This window comes from Papio anubis, chromosome 3 (genome assembly GCF_008728515.1).
Source record: "Papio anubis isolate 15944 chromosome 3, Panubis1.0, whole genome shotgun sequence".
Taxonomy (NCBI): Eukaryota; Metazoa; Chordata; class Mammalia; order Primates; family Cercopithecidae; genus Papio; species Papio anubis.
This window is the reverse complement of record NC_044978.1, coordinates 180,584,053-180,611,147: the sequence shown is the minus strand read 5'-3', so window position 1 is coordinate 180,611,147 and position 27,095 is coordinate 180,584,053. Positions and strand designations below refer to the sequence as shown.

The 27,095-nt window shown below is 57.5% G+C and overlaps 1 protein-coding gene across 1 annotated transcript; it reads right to left on the bottom strand.

The window, feature by feature from the left end:
* Positions 1–2,006: 2,006 nt before the first annotated feature.
* On the bottom strand, positions 2,007–4,194 carry ADRA2C (adrenoceptor alpha 2C). Its single transcript, XM_003890859.5, has one exon. The coding sequence runs from the start codon at positions 3,904–3,906 to the stop codon at positions 2,536–2,538; it is 1,371 nt and encodes a 456-aa protein (XP_003890908.1). The 5' UTR covers positions 3,907–4,194; the 3' UTR covers positions 2,007–2,535.
* Positions 4,195–27,095: the final 22,901 nt, after the last annotated feature.

The following is a 27,095-nucleotide window of genomic DNA, read 5'->3' as shown; positions in this document are numbered from 1 at the left end:
GTCAGGTCTTATCACCAGCTGTGTGACCTCAGGCAGGTTAATCTACCTCTCTCAGCCCCAGGAAATGTACAAATTATCACACGAAATGCTGGTGCTCTGAAGGGAAGGGTGCCCTAGGTGGGACTGGGGGTCTTGAGTGCTGACAGGTGGGGGGCTGGGGGTCTGCCCTCCCATCTTGCAGTTGTGAATTTTGGGCCCCTCCTGCCAGCTTGGTAAGATGCAGATTCTGGAGCAGAAATCCTGAGCTCTGGGGTCTTTTCCATGTGTGTGCAGTGGTTCCCTCGCAGCCCCAAGGCCTGCCCTCGGAGTATCCCTAGGTGCGATGCCAGCCATAGAGTCTCTGAGGTGGGGTCTCCTGTGGTCCCAGGTTCAGAGGATAGATTGCCCCACAGATTGGCAGGCCTGGCAGGGCCCAAGAGGGCTCCCAGGACCCCCTCCACTTCCTAGGTAGGGCACCGAGGCCCACAGAGCAGGGATTTGTCTGAGCCAGTGCAGCAGCTCCAGGACAAGCTGGGCCAACAGCTCAGGACTCCCTGCCCAGGCCTGGTCGGGGAAGGTCAGGGATGTCCTCATCGGCCTTGACTGGCCATGTTCTCCACCCCTCCCCTGCCCCCACTGCTGTCTGCATCTTCCCACCTGTGTCTGAGCCTAGCACGCCGCAGGTGCGAGCGTTAGCACGTGCCAGCTGTGGACACGGCTGGGAGAGTTCTCAGCTGGGGCATCCTGAAGACCCATTATCTGGAGTGGAAGCTAGGCAGCTGTGGCAAGGGGGTTCTCCAAGGGCCAACTCTGGCAAGTCAGGCCCCCCTGCTCTGTAACCTGACTTCGCGGACGGGGGCTCGCGGAAGAATGCAGGACCCAGGGCTGACCCCTCCCCAGGCAGACCCTGGCCCCCCATGCCAAAGACAGCGAGGTGGGTATCCAGGATGGATCTGGGCTGAGCTGGGCAGGCAGGGTCTGGGAGGGGAGGGTACACACAGGGAAGCCCGGGGGGCCTCCCAGAGATGGGAAGGGGGACGGGAATGGGGAATGGATGGTCACAAGCAGGAGGCCTGACACAGCCCCTGCACTCCTACCGAGCTGGGCGTGTGTGTTGGGGGGACCCCTGCCCAGCTCCTACCAGGCCCAGGGCCCACTTCTGCCCCTCCACCTCAGCCATCCTGGCAGCTTCCAGGCCCTGTGAAACGGCTGAGTCTGAGCGGTCCCTACACCATGAAGGTACAGCACCAGGAAGCCCACCTCGGTATTCTATCCCCCACCTTCCACTGCCCTTCCTCAAGCAGCAGTGGAGACAGTGGGGACACTTGCTGGGCCTGACGGTGGAGCAGGGGGGAAAGGCACGGCTGCACTGGGGAGACACTGAGGGCACCGCAGGAAACAGGCTGGCGCCAGGCCCCTCCCCAGCCACTGCTGGCTTGTCCCACTCCACTGCTCTGGGGCCTCAATGACTTTCAGTTTGTTGAGGAAATAAGAAAGTGCCTGTTGTTCAACCTGGCTCTGGCCAGGCCTCTGGTCTAGAATGATGGTGTGGGGGCTTGCCGGCCTCATGCCCACCCTCTCTCCACCCAAGAGCCACGCCCACAAAACGTTCAGAGCCGGGAGGACTAGCTCAAAGGTACCGGGAGGCTTGGACTGGAAGAGCCCCACCTCTTTCCACCAGGAGGCTCTGAATATCAGAGTGGGGACGGGCAGGGATGGGAATGTGGGAAAGACAGTCCCCCAGAATCTAAACTTGGGGATAACTTGGGGGTTCTAGGCTCCTTTCCCCTCTTCGCTACTCTCAGTACGGGAATTTTGAGTACATATTTTCCATGTACATAAAGCGTTAGCTTGAGAAAAAGCAAGACCCCCTCCTTCTCATGCAAGAGGGAAGTTGCAACCCAGAGGCCCAGGGTGCCCTCCGTCCAGCCTTGCGGGGCTGAGGAAGGCGGAGGGTGTCAGGCAGGGTGAGGGGCTGGAAGATACTCCCAGCCCCCAAGCTCAAGGACTGACTGCGGCACCCAACATTAGATTACAAAGGTTTATTTAGAAAATAGTTTGGTGGTTTGGCTGTTGTTTTTGGCAAACATTTAAATACTTTCAGTAATCAAAGATTGTCGGTGCTTTCTCCTTGCCCCCTGGCAGCCACCCCCCGACTAGGTCCTGGAGAAGTCAGCCCTTGGTCAGACGGGGATGGGGAGTGGTAGTGTGTTTCGGGGGGCTCCTTGCTCGCCCATTTAGGAAGCTACCTCTGCCACTGCTCTCTAAAACCCTGACCTCACAGCCACACCTCGGCAGGGCCCCCAGAGCTGGATCCAGGCAGGGAGCCCCAGAAGCAGCCCCTTGCTGAGGCGGGAAGGCAAAGGGGTCTCCCCCTCTCTCCTCCCCACTCCCCGGAGCCCGCCTATCTCTCTGCCAAGCTCCTGCCCTGCCGCACCCTCCCCTGCGCCCTGGAGGCCAATCCATCCCCGGGTCTCTGGGAAAGCTCCCGTCTGGGCCGCCCTTTCTGCCCAGCCCTGAGCGTGGAGCTGTCCAGGATCCCCAGACGGGCGCGAGTCACTGCCTGAAGCCCCTTCTCCTCCGTCGGAAGAGGATGTGCTTGAAGGATCGCCGGAAGTCCTGGTTGAAGACCGTGTAGATGACCGGGTTCAGCGAGCTGTTGCAGTAGCCGATCCAGAAGAAGAACTTGAAGAGCGGGACGGGCACCTGGCAGGCTTCGCGGCAGATACCGTACAGGCTGTAGCTGAAGAAGAAGGGGAACCAGCAGAGCACGAACACGCCCATGACCACGGCCAGCACGAAGGTGAAGCGCTTCTCGCGCGCCTGGGCCACCTTGCGGCGGCACACGCTGCTGCGCGCCCGGCGCCTGCGCGACAGGAAGAACTCGACGGAGCGCGAGCTAGCTCGCGACAGGCGGCCGCCGGGGCCCGGGGACCTGGAGGCGGTCAGCACCCCCGACTCAGCTGCCCCCTGCCCGTCGGCGCCGCCCGCGCCCCCCTCGGCGCCCGCGCGCCGCCGCCTGCCCCTCCGCAGCGCGCCCCGGCGCCGCCGCCTCTCGGCCGCCTCGCTGCTCTCGTCCGGCTCCACGTCGGCGCGCGGGGGCGCGCAGTGCCCGTTCTCACCCGCGCCTGCCGCCGCGCCCAGCCCGTTTTCGGTGGTCGGGGACGCACCGTCGGGGCCCACGGGGGCGCGCTTCTCGCTGAGCGTGCGCGTGCGCAGCTTGGCCACGCGGTAGATGCGCGCGTAGACCAGGCCCATGATGAGGCAGGGCGCGAAGAAGGAGCCGATGCAGGAGGACAGGATGTACCAGGTCTCGTCGTTGAGGCCGCACTGCGGGTAGGCGGCGCCGTCGGGCTGGCGGTAGAGCGAGACCAGCGGCGGGAAGGAGATGACGGCCGAGATGAGCCACACGGCCACGATGGTGGCCTTGACGCGGCGTGGCGTGCGCTTCAGGTTGTACTCGACGGCCTGCGTCACCGACCAGTAGCGGTCCAGGCTGATGGCACACAGGTGCACGATCGACGAGGTGCAAAACAGCACATCGAGCGCCAGGTACACGCCGCACCACACCTGCCCGAAGTACCAGTAGGCCATTAGCTCGTTGGCCAGCGAGAAGGGCATGACTAGCGTGGCCACCAGGATGTCGGCCGAGGCCAGCGACACCAGGAAGAGGTTCTGTGGCGCGCGCAGCGCCCGGCTGGTCAGCACGGCGATCACCACCAGCACGTTGCCCACCACGGTGAAGACGATGAGGAAGCCCACCACGGCCGCCAGCCCTGCCACCGCACCCGCCGAGTACTGGCCACGCGGCGGCCCCCAGGAAGCCCCCGAGGCGTTGGCGCCGCTGCCCCTCTCGCCCGCGCCGCTCGCATTGGGGCCCGCAGCTGCCGCCACCGCCAGCGCCGCCGCCAGCGCCGGGGACGCCATGGTCCTCCCGCGAGCTACGCGGTCCCTGCTGGAGCCGGGGAGCAGCCGCGGCAGCTTGGGCGCCCCCCAGCCAGGCTCGGCGCCCGCATCGCCGCCTGCTGCTCGGGCGCGCCCGCCGGGGACCGCGGCGCCCCGCAGCCGGCCCTCGGCCGTGGTGGCTCGGCGGGCGGCGAGCCGGAGAGCGTGGCTGCCGGGCTCCCCGCAGCTGCCGAGCGCGTAAGTGCAGAGCAGGAGGCGCCCGGAGCGAGCGGCGACGCGGCGGCGGGGGGAGGGGGGGCAGGTCCCGGGGTCCTCGCGCGGCCCCGCCCTCGCCCCGGCTCACGGGGAGCGCCCCGGCGGCGAGCCCACGGCGACGCGGCGCCCAAGCGGGCGTGCCTGAGCGGCCCCGCGGCCCCGGAGCCCGGCCAGGGCGCAGGCGACAGGCGGCGGCGGCCCGGGCGCTCTGCCTCCCGGCCCGGCCGGCTGGGGCTCAGCGCGCCGGGCGCCAGCCCGCCACTCCTCCCGGGCCCCGCGCGCGCTCCCTCGGCTCCCAGCACTGCTTTTCCCGGGCGGGGCGCCGGCGCCGCCGCGGGAGTCCACTGCTCCCCGGGCGCGGGCGCCCCGCGGTCCAGGCTCGGCCGATGCGGCCAGCCGCCCAGCTCGCGGGCTGCGCCGCCGCCGCCACCTCCTTCGCCGCCGCCGCCGCCGCCCTGCGCTGGGCGCGAGTGCAGCCGCCTGGCCTTGGCTTCCAGCAGGTCAGGAGTTGCGCAGCGGGGCGGGCGCGCGGGGCGGGGCGGGCCGCGAGCCCTGGGGGCGGGCCGGGAGCCGGAGCCCGCGGCCGCCTGGTCGAACCTGCCCGCGCGGCGCCGGGGAGGAGTCCGGGGCGGCGGCGCGGGCCTGCCCAGCGCTCGGCGAGGGCGCCCTCTCCAGGGCCGCCTGCAGCCTCAGGGACTGGGCCGAGCGGCGGCCGGCCTGGGCGGTGAGTTCCAGAAGCTGCTCTTTCTAAGACGGGAGCCTCCTTCGCCTCCCCCGGCGCAGGCATGGGCGCAGGCGGGGGCGCGCACACGCGCGCACGCAGCACGGGCGGCTCGGGGTCCATGGCCTGATGGCAGAGCAACCTCTCGCAGCCTGGGGGAGGACGCGACGCTGCCTGGGTGCGCACAGGTCCTGCCGAGCTCAGGGTCCGGACCACATCCCGGATCGGCGCTCCCCGGCAGAGCCACCTCCGCACCCACCCCGGCCTCAGTTCCCTCGGCCCTCTTCCCAGCGCTGCTGGAGCATGAATCATAACTAACGGCGGTGACTGTGGAAGCCCTGGGCAAGCTCCCAAGCTCTGCACCCATGTTAGCAGTGATTGAAGTTTAATCCTTAGGCTCTCAGGCCCTGCTTTTAAAGGATGGAGAAGTGTTCAAAGTCACCACCTCTGACAAACACCCAGAACGGAGCTGCCTGGATGATGAGCTATTTGCAAGGGTGGGCTCAGGGGAGAGCGGCCGTTGAGGTAGCACCCGTGTACCCTCGCCCCAGTCCGTGCACCTCCGTTCTGCAGATGTGCGCTGTCACTCTGTGGCCCATGTTGGGTGCTGGCTTCTGCCTCCAGTCCGCCTGGGGTCTGTGGGAGAGGGACCTCGAGGGACGAGGTGGTCCAGGAGGAGAGCTGGAGTTCTCAGGCCTGATGTGTTTCTCCGCTAGGACCGAAGGGACAAGCCTTCCCCTAGACGTCCAGAAACGCACCCCTGTTGGCTGGCCTCCCCCTGCATGGGCCCGCAGGGGAGAGGTAGGGAAGCTGTCCATCCTGTATCTAGAGCCGGCGGGGAAGGGGCGCTTCTGGGTGCCCAGGAGGTCATCATGAGGAGGGGCTGGAGTGACTGCTCCCCGCCCCTGGGATGCCTATCCATGCCCGTGGCCTGGGGCAGCTTCTCTCTAAGCTCCTGAAGGGTGCCAGCTTTAGTCTCAGAGCCTGTCGTGTTCTCAGCTGCTCAGCTTTACTGAGGAGCCTGTCTGTCTCCGCAGAGACGCTGCCAGGAGCTACAGCTTCGTTCTTCACCATGTTTGTCACCAACGGGGCCTGCACTGGGGGTGTGGAGGCCAAGCCGGGGCCAGGCAGAAAGCAAATATTTCAGTTGATGGGCCTGCCAAGCAGGAGCGCACTTTGGAGCCAAAGCCTTCCATGCCAGTCTTGTGCTAGTCTGGGGCACATATGCCCTTTGGGGAAGCAAAAGGCTATGGCTGTCCTGTGGGAGGTGTGTGACCCAGAGAAGGTGGAGAGTCACCATCCTTGCTAAAGGCACTCCTGGTCCTGGTTGCCTAAAAGGTGCCACCTGCCCAGGGCACCTGGAGGTACATTTTTCAGGGAAACCCACACACACCTGCTTCCTTCATGGTTGGCCCACTGGATCCCTTGTCTCTACTGAGCCCCCTGCAGTGGTACAGAGTGAGGGGCCCTGGCCTCAGTTGAGGCGCGCACCATCTGTGGTGGACGGAGCCACCCACTGAGGTGAATGCGCTGACAACCATCAGTGCCCTGGGGCTCCTCCCCCAGCCTAGGAGCAGGGTTGTCAAGGAAGCCTTCCTGAAGGAGGTGACCAAACGGTGCTTAGAGAAGGGGGAGGCGTTATGAGGAAGGGGAGGCCTCTGTAGGCTGTGCTTGCTCCGGTGGGGGTGGACTTCGTACTGGGGGCATGGGGAGACAGGAGGACTCAGGAAAGATCAGTGGCAGGGGCCAGCTGAAGGCTTTGGAGAAGGGTTCTCTCCCTTGGCATCTACGTGCCCCCCACCCCCAGCATGAGGGACTCTCATTTTGAGAAGTGCTTTGGGGGATGCACAGGGGCATGGGGATCTACCTAGGATCCTGGCTTCTGTGTTCCCGAGAGATGGCAGCCCAGGCACAGGAATTTGGAGGCCAAAGGGCACGGAGCACCTGGGGCCCTGAGCTAGATGAACCCTCCCACTGCTCAGGAGGGCTGAAGGCAGGGGCCACTCACAGGCCAGGCTGAGGGCATCTGGAGCGCCTGGCCGGTGAGTGGCCCAGGCCCTTGGGGATGGCAGCCAGCATGCTGGCATGCTGCTGGCAACACCTCCTGGCATGACCGGGGGGGAGCAGAAGGGTCCAGTCCAGGGCCTGGATGGAGCCAAGGGGCAAAAGGCTGGGGCCCAGTCATTAGGGGAAGCGAAGCCCTGGGCCATGCATAGGGGTTGCCTTGCACGCAGGCCTGCCTGTGGTGGGAGGTCCCGGAGACCACAGCTGTTTGCAAGGGAGCTGGAGAGGCCTCTTCCCCCAGACCTTGAAATTAGACTTGAGGAACTGCTCCAGATTGTCCGTAACAAGCAGAACAGCATGCACCCAGCAAGACTTCCTGTCCTGAAGAGGCACGATGCGGGCTCGGCACGACTAGGAGGGGCGAGGAAGGAGGGTGCTGGGGTAGTCAGGCTGCACTGGCGGGGGTTGTGGGGGATGTGTGTGCGTGTGCATGGGGGTACATAGCAGAAGTGGGCAGATTGCAGAAGGGAAACCTAGAGGTGTTTCCTAGAACTGAGAACCTAGAAGTGGCGCGTCCTGGAGCTGCAGAGGTGAACCTGCCTGTATCTCACCCGTGATGCGTGGGGCCCAGGAGGACAGGGTTGGTCCACCCAGGGCCATGTAGCCATCAGACTTGGGGCCCCAGCTGCTGTGCCAGAAAGAGCTGGGGCCGGGCAGACCCTGAGAAGGGATGTGAGTGTGCACCTGCAGGGTGCCTGCCTGGGGTGCCGCGCTCTGGGCTTCATGAGCAGCCTCAGCTCGGGTGGAGGGGAGCTTGGCTCCTCAAACCCTCTCCCTGCACATACAGGCATGCATGCACATACAGGCATGCATGCACATACATACATGTACAGTGTCCACACACACATATGTATCCACACACGTCCTTGTGCACACATAAATCCATGCACACACATGAACACGCCATGGCATATGTGTGTGCACGCACACATCTATGTGCATGCAAGCATGAACACCCATACATACACATATCCACACATGCATGCAAGCATGCAACCTATTCATGCACACATGCATGCACACATCCATGTACACACTGTCTGCATATACCATATGGATTCTGCAGTGCATCCATGCATACAGAATATGCACACATGTATGCACACATACATGTTCACATGCATGCCTATGTGTGCACACACATGTCCATGTACTAGTCACATGCAGGTGCATACATACATATGCACTAACATACACGTGCTCTTTGCACATGTGTCTCTACACATGCATATACATGACACTGGCATATGTAGAAATGTTATGTACCCATGCTGTGCACATACCTGTGCATACCGCATGCATGCACACCCTTGCCTATGCAGATAACACGAATCCATGCACATTGCACACACGTTTTTATGCCTGTGCTGCACACATCTGTCCCTATGCATGACCCCAGTCATGCATGTGCACACATGGGGTTCGCACATATGGATGTGTATGCACATATGTGGCACCTGTGGCCTTGCCCACCCTCCTAGGCTGAGGAGAAGATGTATTTCTGGGTTTCTGCTGCAGCCAGCTCTTCCAGGGCTGCAGCTGTTTTCTGCATCGCCTCCCTTGTCTGCACAGCTCCACCTGGCTCTTGCAGTCAGCCCTCCTCTCCAGACTGCGAGGACATTTCTCACTACCTCCTGTGGACTCTGGGTCTGGCCATGTGCTGTCCACAGGCCTGGATGCCCTCTGCCCCACCTTTCCTGGGGCTCTCTTTCTTCAAGCCTTGTCCCATGATGTTCCTCCTTCAGGAAGCCTCCCTGACCTCCCAGGCTGGATCTGGGCCCCTTTTGCTGGCCTCCTGCATGCCCCGTGGGGTGTGGCCATCATCAGTAACCATGCGTCTCAACTGTGTCCCATCCCCACTGCCTGGTCCAGGGCCGGGCTCTCAGCTCACAGAAGGAGCTGGATGAAAGCCTGGTGGCGGGATGGGTGCCGTGAAGGGCAAATGGGCTTGTGGGCCTGGCTCCAGCCTCCTTAGCCACACTGATGCTTGCTGGGTGCTGAGTGCAGGGGGTGCCTTCACCTGGTGGCTGCTTGTGCCAGACCCAGGGACCCTGGCCGACAGGACCTTTTCTCGGTTCCGTGGTGTTTGGGGTCATCCAATGTGGCTGCTCATTCCCTTACTTATTGTCTGGCAGTGGGGGAGCCTTCTGGCTTCCCAGGCCTCAGTTTCCCCTGTCTGTAAAATGGGAGCATTGGACCAGAGCATTCTGAGGCCCTCGCCAGCCCTGAGCCACCCCCTCCCCCAACTTGGCTGTGAGCTCCTGGGGGTGGGGGTGACGCCTGCCTGCCCATCTCTGCCCTTGGTTGGTGTCTGCAGGGGAAAGGGAAGAGTCTGGAGTCTGGGAGAGACTGCTCTCCACTCAGCCCTGGTGGGTGTGGGAACTGAGGGAAGCCAGCCCTGTCTTCTTGTCTCAAGACCAAGACCAAGAGGACATGTTTTCTCCCTGGAGCTAGCTGAGCTGAGCTTTCTTTCCCTATGTTTATTTGAAATTTCATTTTTAAAGACGAGTCAGGGAAAAATGAGACTTGCTTCTCTCCCTGCCCCTCCCTGAAGAATTCCAGAAACTGATTTGTCTTGTCAGGATGTGGCAGGGAGCCGTGGCCTGGGCTGGCTCTCTGAGCTGTTGCATATTGATCAGCATTGATGGGTTTGGCACAGTCGAGTTCTTACAGAGCTGGCGGAAGTCCCTCTGGAGAAAGAACAGCTTCGGGGACTGGCTTTGATTTGCAATGAGTGTAATAGATTAAAGCAGTGGGTCAGCATGTCTTATTGAGCACCAGCTGTGTACCTCAGCCCTGGCCCTGCTGGGGTCCAAGCTCAGATCCCTGCCACCCCCCACCCTCTCAGCTGCCACACGGCTTCCTGCGAGCCCCACCTCTTTCCGCCTGCTGCACCTGCTTCAGTCTCCACCTAGCTTCTCCTGCTAGGGGCTCTCTGCTGCCCTCAGTGGCTGCCCCCAGCTGCCTGAGCCTGACATTCAGAGCCCTCCAGTGCCCAGCCTCAACCGACAGCCCTTCACTGGTTCAGTTGTCATGCAGTCCGCAGACACCAGGGAGCATCCTCTGCGTGCAGCCCTGGAGATGCAGAGGTGACAAGGGCAGGGCGGCCTGGAAGACCTCACCTCCTGCTCCACCATCCTGGGCCTGGGCCTAGCAGGGAGGCTGGCAGTGGGCCTGCTGCCTGGATTCTGGGTTTGAGCTGGCTGGGTTTTCCTCTGTGACCTTTCCCAGCCTTAGTGGCCACTGTGCATACTCCCCAGAATGACATCTGCAGAGGTCTCAGCCCGGAGCCATCTGGGCCCTGCCCGTTGCAGGGTGGCTGCAGGAGAGAGGCCACTTGACCCTGTCCCAGCCAATGAAACCTGCCTGAGGACAAGGGCGAAATGTGCCAGAAGGCCCACAGCCTGCCTTCCTGCTTGGTAGGGCACATGTGAGGATGTGATGCCCGGAGCAGCAGCAGCTGTCATGTGACCAGGAGGAGCTAAGGATAAGGATGAAAACCATGGAAGGAAAGAGGGTGTGTCCCCAGTGCCATTGTTCTTGAGCCTCCAAGAACCCACCCAGGACCCCCGCTTTGGCCAGACTTCCTCCTGCCAAGGGAGGTGCTAAGTAGACTTACTGTTTTACCCTTTTAGGGAGGAAGGTTCTGTAACTTGCAGCTGAACATGTCCAAGCCGTGAGTTGTCCCCGAAGCTCGTGAGTTGTCCCCAGCTCAATTCTGCCTCCTTTGGAGAGTGATGTCCCATAGACCCATGTGACCCTGCATACCAAAAGGACTTTGCAGACGTGACTGAGGACGTTGCATTTGGGAGGTGATCCCCATGACACCTGTGGACCCAGTGTCATCAGGGTCCTCGTAAGTGAAAGAGGCGGGAGGATCCCGGAAGAGGAGGTGTAATGACAGAAGCGGAGGTCAGAGCGATGTGCAGACGGGACCAGTGGCTGCAGGACGCGGTGCTTCTGGGAGCTGGAGAGGCAAAGAGACAGACTCTGGCCTGGAGCCTCCGGAAGGCACCGGCCCTGCAGACCACTTCAGGCTTCTGACCTCCAGCACTGGGAGAGGAGGCTTAGTGTGGTTCTAAGTGGTGGCATTTGTGATCATTTCTCACCGCAGCCACAGGAGATGGATGCAACGCCCGCGGGTGTTTGAGGGATGGATGAGTGGAAACGTGTGTGGTGGAGGCCACTGCACCGTCAAATTCCAGACAGTCCCGAGGAATGCCCGCTGGCAGCCCTGCCTCGGCCGTTGAGTCATTATGTGATCTTGGGCAAGTCTGAGCCTCTGCTTCACCACCTGTGAATCGAGGGACAGGACTCAGTGGTCTTTCTGGGTCTTTCCAGGCCCCCAAGTCCTGGAGGGCACTGTGGGAGTGTGAGGTGGAACCCGGGAGTCCCGTGGATGGGTATCAAAATGCCAGCCCTGCTAGATCCAGTCGTGATGGAGTCTGATGTGTGCGCACAGGGCCTTGCACAGGCCTGGGCTGGGCAGACTTGCCCAGGAGCCTCGGGCCACTGCGGGAGGAGGACGCATGGCCAGCAGGTGCCACCAGGAGAGGAGAGGAGGGTCAGGCTGAGCTGCATCTCAGGACTCCAAGGAGAGCTTGGAGAGGCAACTGAAACTCTGTGCCACCCCCAACGTCTACCCAGCTGTGGGTCCTTGGGCAAATTGCCTCGTCTCTCTGAGTCTCTAATACTCAACTTTCAGTACTAACTGGGGTACTGTGTACCAAGTGCCTCTGCCAACCCATCTGTACTGGGCAGCCCTGGGTACCTGGCTTCGGGGAGGGGTGGGCCTGGCGGGGGACCGATGCCACATTTCTCTTTATCTGTCCCTGTATTGTTTAATTTGTTCCAAGTGCTTGAGTTACTTTGGCAAATAAAAACAATTCTAATAAAGAGAACTAAGACCTTAGGATCCCTGGCATGTAGCAAACTCTCGGTAAATTACAGTTGACCCTCCTCTTCCTCCTCCTCCTCATCATCATCTTCATCGCCGTTATCATCATCACTGTTGGATCTGCTCCCAGCTGACATTTGAGTCTGCCTGGTGATGTGCCTCAGGCCGTTCCCAGTCTCTGCTTGCACACCCCAGGCGATGGGGAGCTCTCTGCTTTCTGAGCAGCCTGCTTCCGTCTTAGGACAGCTCTGATTATTTTCAACACAGTACACAGTTCTGGTGCTCCGCTGTATCAGGTTTCGTGCTGTGCTTGGGGTCACAGATAAATCAGCCTTGGGCAGTGCCTGGCCACAGGAGCTGAGGGTGCCTGTGCTGGCTTGGGGCAGTAGGAAGGGCTTCCTGTGGAGGGGGCTTCTGCCCTGGCCTTGACAGCACAGGGAAGGCTTCCTGGGCCATTTCCCCACTGCTATATGGGCCACCCCTCCCCACCTCAGACGGGCTGCCAGAGTCCAGGACCCTGTGGCCAGTGCATCCTCCACTGACCCACTGAGCCTCACCCCAGACCTCCCTAACATGGGTAGCTGTCCTTTGGAGACCTCCAATGATTTCTCAGGGTGTTCAACAGAATTTGAAAGCCTTTTGTTTTATTTCACCTTGATATCACCCCTGAGGGTTGAGTGCTATGGTTTCGCCACTTTGCAGATGAGAAAGCGGAGGCCGTGGGAGCAGATGCGGCTCCCCAGGTCTCCAAGGAGTGGCCGGTAGATTGGGGCTTGGGCTCAGGCCTTACCCTATCCAGTCTCTACCCACAGTGACCACCTCTGCGGTAGCCACCCACCCCGACAAAGACCACAGAGGGGCCCCTGGCAGGACGCTGGGGCTTCTTTCCCTAAGGTGGTCGCCTCCCTGGGGACCCCCGTCACCCACACTTTCCCACTGTCGGGGCTGCTGTTTCCCATGTAGCCTGTTTGGGGTGCGCACCCCAGTGCTAATCAACCTTTCACCCCAGCACCCAGCATGGCGAATGAATGAAGGAACCCCTCTCTCCATGAGGCAGGCAGTTTTCCTTCAGTTAAGACACTGAGACCCAGCAAGCACCTGTGCCTAGCTCTCACCCGAGCCACCCCGCCCTGCATTGCTGCTTCTCATTTGCTGAGCCCTGAATATGTGCATGGCTCCAAAGGGCCACAGAGTGACACAGCTTCTGTCCCCAGCTGTGGCCAGAGGTTATGGAAACCACAGACACCACACACCACCTGCTCTTGTGCCCGTGTGGAAAGTGTGGGCAGGACCATAGGTGGCGGGTGCCCACGTGTGAGGTGTGACATGCTCCCTAAGACCACCCTTGCCATCCTCAGGTTTGATACCTTGTATTTCAGCTGCTTCCAGGTAGAATCCAGAGAATGTTCTGGGTAGGAATGGTTAATTCAACAAAAGTAATTTATGCCCACGATTTGTGAATCTGACCAGAACAGACAAGTGCTTCAGAGCTGGAGGGAGTTCAGAGATTTGTTTTGTTTTGTTTGGCTTTGAGGTTTTTTTAATAGGAAAATGAAGAAGAGTCCTTAACATGTTTGGGAAAATAAGCTAAGAATGCTCACATTTGCCCTGACCCTGGGAGCTTCCTCCAGCTTCCTGCGTCGATCCTGATTCCCAAGTATTTGTGGAAGGCAGGGATGCAGGCTGAGCTGTCCTCGCCACTGTCCACAGCCCTGGAATGTTTGTTTTGGAACCTGGACACCTTGGGCCCAAACTCAGCAAGATCTGCTATGTTTTCTTCTCGAGTTTTCTCCTCCCAGAAAGCTTCTGATTTAAACCAGAAATTTGTCATGGGAGGCTATGGACCTGGACTGAGATTTATAACTGTGAGTAAGTCAAGGTACAGGTGATGCTGCTGTAACAAGAAGACCACAAAGCACAGCAGCTTGAGCAAGATAAAAGATCCTTTCTGCCCCACATGGAAGTCTGGGCAGGACTTCCTGGCCCCTTCTGCCTTTTCCCTGCCATCCCCAGTGGGCAGCCCCAGTTTTAGGCCCCTTCTGCCTTTTCCCTGCCATCCCCAGTGGGCAGCTTGGGCCCTGGCACCACGTCCATGGCCTCACAATGGTGGGATGGGAGCCCATGGCCCTTCCATCATGGGGCAGCCTCACCTGGAGGTTGTGTTCCTCCCTTATGCTGATGCCCCATTGGCCAGAACTTGGTCACATGCCCACCCCTAATGTAGCGGAAGCTGGGAAATGTAGTCTTTACATGGCAGCCATATTCCCGGATCAATATCCTATCACTGTAGAACAGAGTTTCTTCACCTGTGCATTACTGACGTTTTGGTCTGCACTCGTCTTTGTCATGGGGGCTGCCCTGTTCATTGTAGGAAGTTTGGCAGCTTCCCTGGCCTCCACCCACCAGATACTAGGAGCACTCCTCAGTTGCGACAACCGAATATGTCTTCAGATATTGCCAGATAACCCCTGGGGGGCAAAATCACCCCCAGTTGCAAACCACTGGGCAGATCAAGGGCCTGCAACTCCAGGGCTGCAGCACCCAGGCCAGAGGAGGGCTGGGAGGGTGGTCCATGGCACATATCCTATCAGAAGGAAACAGCTACCTTGCAAGTCCACCCTGCCAGTTCTCTTGCAGGAAGAGGGACAGAGATCTGGATCTTCATGAGAAATATACTAATTGTTTTCTGATAGCATGTAATTAACAAAAAAGAGAGAAAGAAAACTGTCATTATGGAATGCATTGTGTCCCCCCAGAAAGCTATGTCCATGTCCTAACCCCCGGCACGCGTGAACGTGATCTTATTGGATTGGGGCCCACCCTAATCCAGTATGACTGGTGTCCTTATTAGGAGAGGAGACACACAGGGAGGGAGGGGGAGAGTGGAGAGATGGGGTCACGGCCAAAGAACTCCTGATATCAGGGAAGGATCCCCCCATGGAGCCTTCGGGGGGAGCACAGTGCTGCCAACACCTTGACCTCAGACTTCTGGCCTCCATTGCTGCGATAATAAATTTCTATTGCTTTAAGCCACGAATCGAATTTGCTGGAGACAGAACGAGGCTCCACACACACGTGCTGATAGGCGAGTATGCACGCCCAGCCGCCACTGACGGACGTGCTCACTCTCCATTCATCCAACAAATGTTTATGAAGTGCTCACTCTGTGTTGGACACTGTCTGAGACCTAGGGATATATCAGTGAACAAAGTGGACTCCTAGAGCCTAAAAGGTTGTCAACTGAAGAATGACAAGGTTCCTAAGTTTGGAAAGGAGACCCTTATTCCTCATAAAGGGATGCAGCCTGCAGGGCAGCCATTCTGATGGCTGGGAAGCGTAGCTTCAGGAAAGAAGCTGGAAACAGACGTGTTGAGGGAGAGGCAAAGGGAACAGGAAGGTTCCCTTTGCTGAGCAGGGGAGCCTAATGTACATATTCAACAAGCTATCGGAGGAATCATGAATATCCATGAAAGGAGACACACGTGCGTGCACTTGAGCTTCCTGCCTCTCCATAGGACCCACATTCAAGACATGGCAATGGCAACAGGACCTGAGGGTGGAGTTTTCCGCCCTCTGATGTGAAAAGGTGAAGCAGAAGAGACGGAAACCCTTTCTACACATCCCCCGCAGACTGGCCAGAAGCTGTCTGTGGCCCATGGTCTCCTACCAGGAAGGAATGCTGGCTGGTTGCTGTGTCAAACTGGCACCAGGGAGGGGCAGGTCAGGCGTTGGTTGAAACCAGGGCGGAGTCTTTTGGAAGAGCCAGTTTCTCTGCAGCCCTGAGGGAGGAAGCCCAGGGATGGTTAGCAAGGGAGGGAGAGGGTACAACGAGGTGGGTCCCACCTCCCTCCCATCATGGTGGGAACTCAGCTTCCAAGTTTCTCTGGGGTCCCCTTGGCCAAGGGGTGGTCTGTTCAGTCTGTTGGGGATCTTAGGATTTCATTTTTATTTCTCACGATGAAGGACGTGAGAGCGCTCTGCAAAGGATGAAGTCCTTCAGGGATGTATTTGCCTTTTCTCTGGTTGGAAGGTGGTTGGAGTTGGGGTCAGGGCTAGGGTTGGGATGTTGATGGGGTTAGGTTAGGGTTGGAGTAGGGTTGGGTGCTGATGGGGTTAGGTAGGGTGAGGATTAGGGTCAGGGTTGGGGTGCTGATGGCATCAAAGCACAGTGGGATTGGAACGCAGACTATCACCTGTTCCTCCTTCTGTTGCCAGCCTCCCGTGTCCCTTTCCTTACTTCCCTCTGCCCAGCCCCTGACCTCCTGGCTCTTACCTTGGTCTGGTGCTCTATGACCTTTTGATGCGCTGAGGGACTCACCCCAGGACTCAGTTTGTCTTGCTGACAAATGAGTAGGTTGGCTCTGATTTCTCGAAAGGCTCTCCCACTTCTAAAAAGTCTAATTTGGTAAGATCTTCTTCAAGTGAGCAGGAACTATCAGCTCTTGTTATGCAGGAACACGGGAGTACAAAGGTACTTTCGAAATGGAGCCAGAACAAAAGACGAGGTAGACTGCATCAGGCTCGGTATTATACTTAGAGAAACTATTTAAAAACCCAAGTACTGTTTAGTGCAGTGTTCATTGGAATTGCCCTGGGAAACCGTGTTTGACTTCAACAAAAGCTTTGTATCGACAGGACGTGTTACCGCTCAATTTCTAGGAAAGATCGGTAATTAGATGCCTCACACCAGATATTGTTTCAATTACAGAAAAAAAAAAAATACAAATCCTGCGAGGAGGCACATTCCCCCTTTTCATGACCAAGGAGGCACACTTCCTGGTGCCAGGTCACAGGACCCTCGCCTGGCTGCCGTCTTGGAGTTCTGCCCCTGCCCCTCGTAGCTGGGAGAGAAGGGAGAAGATGAAGTGCAGCTATCTTTGGGAAAGTTACAGCACCAGCTGCAAGGCCTGCCGGTGCCCAGGAGGGGCATTCCACCACCCCCACCCCCCCACCCCCCACCAGCCAGTCCTAAGCACCAGGCCCTGGGGGGCAGAGGGACCACAACTGTGTGCCTCAGGTGCCATTCTGCCTCTGCCCCCTGCCCTCCCCCAGTGTGTCAGGGGGCTGGCCACGGGGCATTCGGCCTCAGGGGAGCTGCCTGAGCCCAGGCCAGATGGGCCTCGCCAGGAGGGACCTTCCAGAGATCTCCCGTGCTGTTCGGGCAGGAGTGAAGCCCAGCCAGGAGCCCCCAGGGATGGCTGGGAGCCTGTGCCCCTCCTCACGCCTCCTGCCCCACAGGTGCCACTCCGGGAGACCAGGCTCTGCTCTGTCCCCGTGCTCCCAATGCCCTCCCGCAAGGATGCCTCAGCACAGAATGCCCATCCCACCCTGGCCGTCTTGGCCTGCTCTTCTTTAGCCCCCAAGAATAGCCCAGCCGTCTCCTCCAGGAAGCCCTCCTGCACCCCTGGAAGGGTTGGATAACCCCTGGGCTCCTCAGGACGCCTGAGGGCTGCCAAGGCCCCAGCATGGCATGGGGATGAGGGGACATGAGCTCATTCTTTGGGTGCCTCTTGTGCCTTCCGGGACGACTCAGGGCAGAGACCTGGGACCAGTTGGGATCCTCAGGAATGGCTGGCAGGTGGGTGTGGAGGTGGGGAGAGTGAGCATCTTCAGTCCTGCGGGCTCTTGGGCAGGTTCTGGGCTGGGAATGGCCAGGCCAACCCCCTCCCGTCTCGGCTGGCAGATTCAGCCAAAGGCGACCTGCAAGAGTTCCCCAGGTCAAACTGCAGGGTGTGCTGAGCCTCAGCGTTCTAGGGGACAGCGGTGGAGGGGCCCTGGGCTGGGACATGAGGTGACCAGCCTGGTGGGAGGGGACAGGGACACAGACAGGGTAGCCTGGCTCGCCTTGCTCCTGGTCTCTACCTGGGCCTCCTTTTCCCGGCTGTTCCCCCGGCTGAGATTTGAGGTGTGGGGCAGAGGTGGGGTGTGGCCTCCCTGGTGCCCTCCCTGCCAGGCCGGGCTCAGGCAGGGCTGCCACCCTCTTGGGAGGCCTCTAGCACTGCTGGCTTCCCGCAGGCCCCGGCGTGGTGCCGGCCCTCACCGTTGCTGACTTCCCTATGGGGTCGCTTGTCCCTTGCTCCACACAACCCACCACCTTCTCCCAGGACCCTGCAGAATCCACCCCGAGTGGAGAGTGGTGCAGGCCCCTCGAAGGGTTCTTGGAGACACCAGGCAGCTGGCTGCGTTCCTGCTGTACACCCTTACGTTGGGAACTGAGCCAGCCTGCCGTCCAACTCCAGTCCTCAGCAGGCATGCTCTGCAGGTTCAAGCGGGGCCAGTCCCCGGAAAGGAGGGAAGCCCCAGCTGCCCAACCCCAGCTCACGCTGGTGTGGTGGCATTCAGTGGTTCCTTCAATTTCATTATCAGTCCTGCCACAGAGCACTCTCTGGTGGAGGACTCTTCCCAAGTAACCATCCTGCTCCCAGGGCAGGAAGCCCATGCTGTTGAAGTATAAAGAGTGGAGCGTGCATGAGGAAGGCCAGCACTCTGGGCCGCCTGTGGGGAGGCCAAGGTCGCGGGTGCTATCTCCCCACATCTGTGCCCGACTTAGTGGAGCATTTCCATTGACCGTCCCGCCTTGGTGACTGCCCTAGCAACTGGCTGCCTGCAGGCCTGCCCATGGCTATGCTGTGCTCCCTGGCCAGGCATCCCACAAGCTGTTGGAGTTCCTGAGAAAGCTGCAAAGGGACAGGATCGTTTCTGAACAAACATGTGTGGCAGGACCCTCCTGCTCCCACCTCCATGTCCAGAGTGGCTGCCTGAGGCCTTATGTCTGCAGGTGCAGGGCCGTCCTGGGCCATGGTCAAATGGACCATGGACCCCGGGCGACATTGCTTCTTGCTGGATTCTGCCAACCAGGAGCACTCAGGTGGGACTCAGGAAGTTTGGAAGCTGAGGGTGTGGTCCTGTGACTGCTTCTTCATCAGAGGGGGGCAGACACATGGGCATGTCCCACCGGCTGTGGCCCCCTGAGATCTACTCTTGCTGGTGACGAAGGTGGCGGTCAGGGCCCACCTTTCCCGCAGCCCCTGACCCTGGCCATCATTGCTGGCCTCCCCCGGACAGTCCCTGATCATCAGGTCCATGGGGCACATTCTGGTGTCAGCTGGGAGGGGGACAGAAAGTCAGAGACCAGTGAGGAAGAGGAGAAAGGACAGGTAAAATAGAAAGGCATGACAGGGCTAGACAGTGCATGGCCCTGACCCCTTTCAACAGTGCCCAGTGGGCAAGGCGGGGCAGGTGTCACACACACACACACACACACACACACACACGTGACATGACTCTGCAGGGCTCAGGGCCGTGGCAGCAGGGGCCAGGGCTCTGGACTCATGTTTGCTACAGGTGACACTCTTGGCATGTAGTGAAACCAACCAACAGGTGGAAGGGAGGGAGCACGCGTATGGGGCGATGCAGGGCACAGGCCCTCTGACTCCGCTGGCCTCGGGCGCGGTTTCACAGACCTTGCCCATCCACACACGGTGACGGCTGACGGCTGTTTGCTGAATCCTCACTCCTGGACCACAGCCCACTCTGTCTCTGATGTTTCCAGAGGGAGCTGAGCGGGGCCCGCCCCATGGGATGGAGGCACTGCCCATCGGGACCAGCATTCATGCAGGTTTTGGAAAATCTGGGCCCTTGTCTCATTAAGCCATTAGGAGTGGGTAGCCATGGAAACCATGGCACTCGGGTATTCAACACGAATGAATATTTATTCAATTAGCAGGGCTGGGGTGCTAGGCAGACCTGGCTCCAGCTGTGACTGGATGGTGGGGGCTCCCAGGAGCAAGAGCCACCTTTTAGAGGGTCCACCACGGCTGGGAACTTCACCTACATGATCTGATTAATCTCTGCAGTGACCCCTTGAGTCAGTCACTGCTGCCCCGTGGTGTGGAAGAGAAGGCTCGGAAGAGCCAAGCAGGACATGAGGCCCAGAGGGTCTGCCCAGGAGACACGGCAAATGGCCCTTCCACCTCTGGGGTCCCTGGGCTGGCAGCTGACACTTTGTGTCTTGGTTCCCCTGCTTGATGGCCATGGGTCCTCGAGCAGCTGATTTGAACTCCCTGTGCCCTCGTGGGCCATCTGGGCTGGGCCCAACCTAAAGCCTGCTCAGGTTGCTGGTGGAACTGGAGGGGCCTGTGTGTCCTGTGCCTGGCCCAGGGCCTGGCACACAGTAGGAGCTCGGCCAGTGCCAGCTCCAGTTGGAAAGAACAAGGAGAGCCCAGGGCACCCAGGAGCCTGGAAATGTCCCTGGAAGCTCTTCCCAGTGGCACACGGTGGTGGGGGAGTCGGGGGAGCCTCTGGTCTGAGTCTGCACTGCCCAGCTGGTGCTTCTGGAAGCCTTGGGGACTCATTCACATGCCCTGCATGTAGGGGCGTGTGTGGGTGTACACCCACGTCTATATTTGTTGCTCAAGGCCAGGGGCCACCTTTCTCATGAGACACGGATGGCTTTGCAGATCTTGGTTTTTCCGTTCTGTCCCTGCTGCTGGAGCTGGCAGCAATGCACAGCCTGTGTCTGTTGTTTGCATCTCCCTGCCTCCTGCACGCACGCAGGGCCACAGCCTTTGGGGGTCAGACCCTCTGGGTCGTCTGCCTGGTCCTGGTGCATCTCCCACCCACAAGCCGCTAGAACTGCTGGGCCCGCCACTTAGTTTTGTAAATAAAGTTTTATTGGAAAGCAGCTGCACACGTTTGTTCAGGAACAATGCTGTCCCTGGTTGCTTTCCCACTGCAAGGGCAGAGCTCAGTGGCCGCAGGGGAGAAAGCATCGCCGTACAGCCGAAAGTACCGAGTGTCCGGCTCCTTCCACGTTTTAGCAGTGCAACCTGGTGACCACGGAGGATTTCATGAAATTCTACATCAAGTCACTGATGTCCTTTCAGTGCAGAATGAAATCCTATCTCACACCCATTAGGATGGTGACTAGAACAAAGGAACAGAAAGTGACAGGTGTTGGCCAGGACATGGGGAAGTCGGAGCCCTGGGCAGTTGGGAATGTCAGATGCTGCAGCCGCTGTGGAAAGCAGTGTGGGGCATCCACAAAATATCAGCCGTGGAATGACCATATGGTCCACCATCCTGCTTCTAGGTATATAACCAAAGAATTGAAATCAAGGTCTTGAGGAGATGTTCTTTATACACACTTCATAGCAGCATTATTTGCCATCGCTGAAAGACAGAAGTCACCCAGATGTCCATCATCAGGTGATGGATAAACACAGTGAGGTCCATCCATACCGTGGAATATTATTCAGCCTTGAAGAGGAAGGACATTCTGACACAGACTACAACATGGATGACCCTTGAGGACAGCATGCTCAGTGAAATCAGCCTGTCACAGAAGGACAAACACTATCCAATTCCACTTACATGGGATTCCTAGAGCAGTCAAATTCATAGAGACAGAGACTAGAAGGCTGGGTGCCAGGGAGGCCCGAGAGTTGTTTAATGGGGACAGCTTCTGTTTTACTGAAAACTTCCTGGAGAGGTTTGGTGGTGGTGGCTGCGGGACACAGTGTGGATGTACTGAACACTCCTGAACTGGTTTAGATGGTAAATGTTATGTTCTGTGTATTTTACCGCAATTAAATTGTTTTTAATTTTGAAAAAGGAAGGCCTTCTGCGTCTCAGGTGGCAACTGGGTGCTGGCTCAAATGCACTCCCTCTGAGCGAGCTTCTGGGGGCTCGCTGATAGCACAGCCACCCCGCCCAGCTTGGCCAGGAATGCCAGGGCCCCGGAACACTTGTTAGGAATGGCCTGCAGCCAGGCTCCACCAGGCGGGCATCCAGGGGGTATCAGGGGCCACAGCCTGCCCACTCTACTCACCCACTGGAGAAAGTCTGCGAAGGGTCAGTGTGGGCAGCTCCCCTCATCCAGGGAGGTGCTCAGTTTGAGGTGCCATGCTCCCTGGGCAGTGCTCTGAGCCCTGGACCCAGCCACCCAGGGCACCAGGCACCAGGGCTGGGCTCCTGCCTCTGCCTGCCCTTTCTACAGCTGCACTCTGGGCTGGCTTCCCTGGGGGAGCTACAAGGGAGGGTCCCAGGCTCTCCGGAGCTTTGGGGACAGCCTCCAGGAATCTGCATGGCAACAAGCTCCCTGGGGGACTGCCATCCAGGTGGGCCGAGAGACCACTGTTTGAGAAGCTGCTTCAGAATTCCCAAAGCTTTGTCATTTTCTGATTTCACTTCATCCTCACCACAGCCTGGCAAAATAAGTATCAAGATTCCCTTTAAAAACTTGACAACTTTATTAAGGCATAATTTACAGAGCACACATTTCACTTGACTGCCATGAAGATCTAATGGAGTCTGGTAAATGCTTTGTAAACTGTTAAGTGCAGTGCACACACAGGGGTTTGTTATTATAGCAGATTATTACTGTTATTACTGTACAAGCTTTATTATGATGATGGTGGGGTGTTCTTGCATCATTTATCTCAAGGGTTCCTGGAGGGGTAACTAGGTAGGGGGCATGAGTTGGCTGCTTTGCAAGATTTTTGCAAACAGCAGCGATTTGCTTGCATACGATATCTGTGTGCCTCACTTAGACGCTTTGGCGGAGAGCAAGGTTTTCATTGCTGTTGTTTTTTCAGTATTTTGTTTGGACATAATTTCAAACAACAGAAAAACCACAAAAATAAAAATTGTACAAGAACACCAAGACCTTTCACCTGGGCGCAATGACTATGCCCAGCCTGCCCTGTTTATTTTCTCATTGGCTTGCTTGCCAGTGCGCTGCGGGTGACTTTTCTGAACCATTCGGTATTAAGTTGCACGCATGTATCACACCTCCTTGCCCTTAAAGAGACCCTAGAGACAGACAGGTCTTTCCTCATCATGGCGAGCTTGCCATCACAGCCGCATCCTAACACAGTCCCCTCTCGCAGCCCTGTTCCCGTCTTGCCGGCTGACCCCAGAATGTCCTTCGCGGCACTTGTCTTCCAGCATAGGGCCACTGTGGGGTCAGGTATTGCACTGATGTGTCTTGTCTCTGCGGTTCTCTTCCGTCTGGAGTGTTTCCACGGTTTTGGTCATGTACACTGCTGACATTTTGGAAGAACACGGGGCTTGTTTTTTAATAGATGGGTCCAGGTTTGGGGTTGTCTGGCAGTTCCCGGGATTGGACGGAGCGTGCGCATCTTCGGCGTCAGCGCCACAGGAGTGTGTGTCTCTCTAGGGCGCAGGATGTCCATCTGCCTCTCGCTGCGCGTGTTGTTTCTGATGCGTTGATGGAGGAGCTGTGGAGTGATCTGCTGGACATCCGCTCAGTGTTTCCTCCCAGCTCAGGGGCACTATCGGGAGCTGCGGGGGTGGGGACGCTTTCCCACCGTGGACACTGTCTGCTCCTCGCCAGAGCTTCCCCTGACTAAGTGTCCATGAATGACACCGGTCAGAATGTCAGCTTTTGAACCTGGCACTTTCCCCACATTCACCAGTCAGCAGCTGGCCTTCTGAAACAACAGCCTTCCGTCTCATCTATCATCCATCCGTCACCTACCGTATCTATATATCCATCTATTTCTCAGTCTCTCGTCTATCAATCATCTATCTGTGTAATCCGTCTACCTACCTATCTACCTACCTGTCACATACCTATCTATCATCTGTCTATCTACCTGTCGCGTACCTACCTATCTTGTATGCATCATCTGCAAATCATCTACCTATCAATCATCTATCTCTCTGGCCATCAATCACCCGTCATCTACTATAGTATGTTCTTGTGGATCCCCATTTTTTTTTTCAAGGATTTGTGATTCATTGCTGTACTTCCATATTTTGGTGCTCAAATGGTTCCAAATTTGGTCAGAAGGCGCCCCTCTGTGCTGGCTCTGGAGTCTGTGACATGCCACCTTTGTTTGTGTGTGTGTGTGCCTCGTTACTTTCTGGCGTAACAAGATGTTCCAGGCTATTTTTGTCCTTTTCTTGCACCAGCCCTAAAATCAGCCACTTCTCCGAGGAGCCCTGGTAATTTAATGGGTAATATATTAGCAACCAAGGTCTGGGTACCAGTGTCAAGGATACAAAGGTTTTAGGTCTTTCAGCAGACAGACCTAAGAGATACACGCAGGCACACCACCCAGACACACACACACACACACACACATCATAAAGACAGGCACACAAGGACACACGTCTGCACATGCTCACGCACGCATGCGTGTTCCTGAAATCATGACTCATACTGAAGTGCAGTCCCTGCCTGAGGGGTTCTTCCTGGCCCTCCACATTCCTGATGCTCTGTCTCTTCTTCCAGCGACGTGGATGTGTGCCCTGGTGTGCACGGCTGTGCCGGCGCCTGTGATGCCTTTAGCGTGGCCATGTTCATTCCACTACAAGAGTAAAACGCGTGCACCCGGGAAGCTGCCCTGGGCTGGCTCGCACTCCCCGCTTACCTTCTGACCTTGCCTAAGGCGGAGGCTGCAGGACAGACGCTGTGTTCACAGCTTCTTGGATTAGTTCTTCATTTCTTTTTGGTTTTCACTGTGGTTATGTTCTTCATTTGAGATGTCATTTGCCCATTTTTCCCGTTTTTCTGTCCATTTTATTTTTCCCTTTCTCATGCTTCCTGATTTAATATGTAGAACACGAACATTCTTCTAAAAGTCAGACGTGCACAAAAGGTGTGCTGGGTGGGCTCCCTGGAGAATCCCTCCCCCGCCCCTCCCCCTCTCCCTGCAGGAAGCTAATCTAATTGTTTTCTTGTTTATTCTTCCTGTGCTGCTTCTTGTAAAGACAGGCAGTCGTAGCTACACTCTGTGCAACAGGCAGCGTGCTACTGTGTTGTTCGGCGTGGCGCTTTCTTTTACTTACCAGTATCTTCTAGAAATCTTATAGAAAAAAGTCAGCAAACTGCATGAACACACAGTTCCCAAGCAGGGATGTAAAAATGGCCCTCAGGCCGGGCGCAGTGGCTCACGCCTGTAATCCCAGCACTTTGGGAGGCCGAGGCGGGCAGATCACGAGGTCAGGAGATCGAGACCATCCTGGCTAACACGGTGAAACCCTGTCTCTACTAAAAATGCAAAAAAAAAAAACTAGCCGGGCGTGGTGGCGGGCACCTGTAGTCCCAGCTACTCGGAAGGCTGAGGCAGGAGAATGGCGTGGACCCGGGAGGCGGAGCTTGCAGTGAGCCGAGATTGTACCACTGCACTCCAGCCTGGGCGACAGAGCAAGACTGTTTCAAAACAAAAAACAAAAAACAAAAAATGGCCCTTAGATGCATGAAAAGGTGTTCAGCTTCCTCATAGAAGAGAAATGCAAATTGAAGCCACACCAAGGAAACACTTCTCTGCCATCACATTGGCAAAATTCAGACGTCTGAGGACACACCTTGCCGGCGACGCTGTGGGGAAGGAAGACGCTCGGGCTTGTGGGATTAGAGCAGAGCAGCTCTTACACTTCGCATTTGTGCTTCTTAACTTTGAAAAGTTCCTTGTGTAGTAGAGGGATGAGCCTTTTGTCTATGAAGTGAGTTCCAAATATTTTCTCCTGGTTCATTTGTCGTTTCGCTTTGCTTATTTTTTTCCTTGTATAAGCTGCTTTCCTTGGCAATTGTATGAATATTTTCTTGGATTACACCTGGATTTTTAGTCACAGAAAGCCCTTCTTCATGGCTCTTATAGAGGAATTCATGAATGTTTGCTTCTAGCATTTGTAGATTTAAGTTTCTGCGTTTAGGTCTCCCATCTACTTGGAGTTTATTCTTGGGCATGGTGTGAGAAATGGATCTCATTTTATCTTTTTTCCAAATGGTTTTCCACTTGTCCCAGTACCATTTTATGTGAAATACCAAGACCGTTCTAGTGACTAGAGCGCCTCCTCCTCGCACACAGCCTCAGCGGGGGGCCTGTCTCTGTCCCTGCTCTCCCACGGCCCTGTGTATTTTTGTGTCATTAGGCGCTGTTCTCATTAAAGAGGCCCCACTGCGTGTTTTAGCGTCTGGTAGGACTGGCCTTGTTCACCCCGCCCCACGGCACTTTCTTTTCAGCTTTTCCCTGGCAAGGCTTGTTTATTTTTCCATGTGAATGTTAGTATCAGTTCTAGCTTTTTTTGAAAGAGAAGCTCACGGGGTTGTTATCGGGATCATTTTAAATTTATACCCTAAATTAGGGAGAGCTGACATCTCGGTGATGCTGGAACATCCTAACTGTTCTATTTCGGGTCTTCTTTGTGTCTTCGGGAATGTTTTATGATTGCCTTCGTATAGGTTGTGAACACTTGCTGTTGAGTTTCTCTTGAAGGGTTGGAGAGCACAGGTTTGGCTGTGTGCTGGTTATTCTCTGTGTCCCCCCAGACACCCCCATCCAGCCATACCCTTGTCCCATATGGCCGTGTCAAGGGGCACCCCTGTCCACCAGCTACTCATCGTGTGTGGCTAAGAGGAAGCTCACAGAAAATAATGGGGTGGGGCAAAAGAGATCGGGGTTTTATCCCCGGACCCCTTCCCCCGGGCCCAGGCAGGAGCGCCTGTGTCTCCCTGCCACAGGCTGCTGGGCAGCCCGGGTCCTCCTCTGGGGTCTGCCTGCGTCCCTCCTGTCCCCAGGCATGAGTCAGCCCTGGCTCCCCGGCTGCCTTCCCCAGGTTCTGCCCTGTCCTTTCCTACTTCCTCTGACTCTACCCACACCGTAGAGACGGCCCCTTCTTTAAACCCTCTGGGCTCACTCTGCTGCTGTGCGCCCTCTGCTCCTGCCTGGACTCGACTTGCTCTGCTGGTGTGCACCCTCTGCTCCTGCCTGGATTCTGCCCCAGGCACCCGCCTGGTACCCTCACCTTTTTGGAGAGAGCCCCTTGGGAGCCCACCCTTTTCCCACTCACTGTCCCTGGCCTTGCAAGGAACAGATCCCTCCCAGCTCTTAAGGAAGCCGGGTCGGGAGCGGCACTCACAGCAGACCATCCCCTAGGTCAGAGGGGGTCTAGGGTTGGTGCACGGCCCCAGGCAATTCAGGGAGCTTCCATGTGGGGTTTTATCCAGAACTCCCGAAAAGAAGGCATTTCTCCTCACCCTAGAGGGCAGGAGCTGGGCTATTCTTACCACCGGGAAACACAAGCCTTCCTCAGACTAAAGCAGAGCTGCAAGAAGAGGAGACTGCATCCTGAGAACAGGGTTCGGCTCCTGGATTCCACCAAGCCCAGAGCCTGAGATTAACCTCCAGGCTTTTCCATCACATAAGCCAATAAAGTCGCTTTTTTGTTTCAGCCAGTTTGGTTTTGTTTCTGTCACTTGCAGCCAGGGTCCCCTGACCTGCACAGGCTTCCAGAGGAGTTTTG

Bases quoted from the DNA above. Each gene is read 5' to 3' on its own strand.
- ADRA2C (XM_003890859.5), bottom strand. From the start codon at position 3,906: ATGGCGTCCCCGGCGCTGGCGGCGGCGCTGGCGGTGGCGGCAGCTGCG.